The sequence below is a fragment of the Fulmarus glacialis genome, unplaced genomic scaffold (genome assembly GCF_000690835.1).
Source record: "Fulmarus glacialis isolate BGI_N327 unplaced genomic scaffold, ASM69083v1 scaffold7449, whole genome shotgun sequence".
Classification (NCBI taxonomy): domain Eukaryota; kingdom Metazoa; phylum Chordata; class Aves; order Procellariiformes; family Procellariidae; genus Fulmarus; species Fulmarus glacialis.
In genome coordinates, this window is record NW_009235172.1 from 13,326 (window position 1) to 14,810 (window position 1,485).

The 1,485-nt window shown below is 35.3% G+C and overlaps 1 protein-coding gene across 1 annotated transcript in view; it reads left to right on the forward strand.

Moving 5' to 3' along the window:
* Positions 1–463: 463 nt before the first annotated feature.
* Positions 464–1,485, forward strand: part of RNF17 (ring finger protein 17) — a 50,132-nt gene continuing 49,110 nt past the window's right edge. Inside the window, exons 1-2 of the mRNA XM_009585913.1 lie at positions 464–540; positions 1,213–1,304. Coding sequence (XP_009584208.1) covers positions 464–540; positions 1,213–1,304 — 169 coding nt within the window. The remainder of the gene's footprint in view (positions 541–1,212; positions 1,305–1,485) is intronic.

Consider the following 1,485-nt stretch of genomic DNA (forward strand, 5'->3'; position numbering starts at 1 on the left):
AAGAGCACCTCTCCCATTGAGTGGCAAAAAGAAAAAAAAAAAAAGATAGCAGGCCTTTAAGGGAAGGAGTCGGGGTCAGTATACGTGGTGGATTGCAAACAGGGCGTGAACCTACAGTACTGAGATACTGCAGAAAAGAGAACCATATTGAGGAGATACGATCAGGAAGGAGGTTTGAAGACCAGTAGTGGTGTCTTCTGCTGTGTCTGGTAGTGGTAAGGTGGAGTAGCGTATGTAGTGGAGTAGCTGGGTAGTGCAAAACAGGCCAGTGTTTTGCTGCATTTAAAAGATTTACTTTTCAAGGAAAAAATACATTTATGTTTTCTATGAATTTTGTGTATCTTTTTCATTTTACTCTGTGCCAAGTAATGTAAGTAACCTGTAGTGTTTGCTCAAGTGATGAAATATGTATGTTGTAGACAATTTGTCACTTTGGGTTTTTTTTTTAAAGTCAGACACCATCATGAGTAGAAAGAAAGAGTTCTCCTTGGTGGATGGCAGTAATGAAGAGCTTAACAGAAGGAAAATGAAAGCTATAAGGTATGTGTATTTTGAGATTACTCTAGTGACTTTATTATTTTTAAGTTCTGACAGTACAGTTATCAGGAAATAGTATTGAGGAAATCTAGAAAGTAGTATTTGTGTTCTGCAGTGTTGCAAGTGAGTCCATTTTTATGTGTTATGTTTGCATGTAAAACATGCAGTTTGTGGAAAGTTTTAGCATTTGGAGTAGGTTCAGGGAAAAAGACATTTTAAATACATCTTGGGATATTGTCAAATACTGAGTTATTAGGCTACCATTATGTCGTATTGATATGTATGTATATTTTGCAAGTAAGTAAATCACTGTTGATCTATTCAATTTATTTTTAGTTAAATAACTATAGAATGAATGTGATTTAAAATTGATTATATAACAATCTCTTAGTGGTGGTTCTAGTTACCTTAAATGCTGGTTCTGCATACCTAAAAGCTCTAGTACCACCCTTACAGATGATAAATTCAGTATCATAGAGGTAAATTGCTCCTCCTCCAGTTAAAAGAGGGTAACAACATTTTTGTTTGCATGGTGTGTGCTTCATACCTGCACCTTCTTCAACATAATGTCATTTGGTAAAAGTGGGCAAGCTTAGTTCTAAGAGAACTGGAAGTCACAATTTGTGTTTGGTTGATATCTCTAATGATCTTAAACCTTTACTTTTACTTCTGAAGGCAATGTCTTAAGATACTAGAAGAGGATTTTACAGAACCAAATCAGAGAAACAGTGATTTGTGTCATGTGTCAAAAGCTATGAGTGTGAAAGGTAAGGCTTTTGGATCTTGACTTTTATTTGCAGCAATTTTGTGGTGTACAGTATTCACTGTTAATTTATATTTTATACGGTCTGTTAAAGACAATAGATGGGCTGCCAGATTTGATTAACGCTTTGTTTATTCACTACATTTCCAGTACTCAGCAAGAACGACCAATAACTTTCTCTTTCC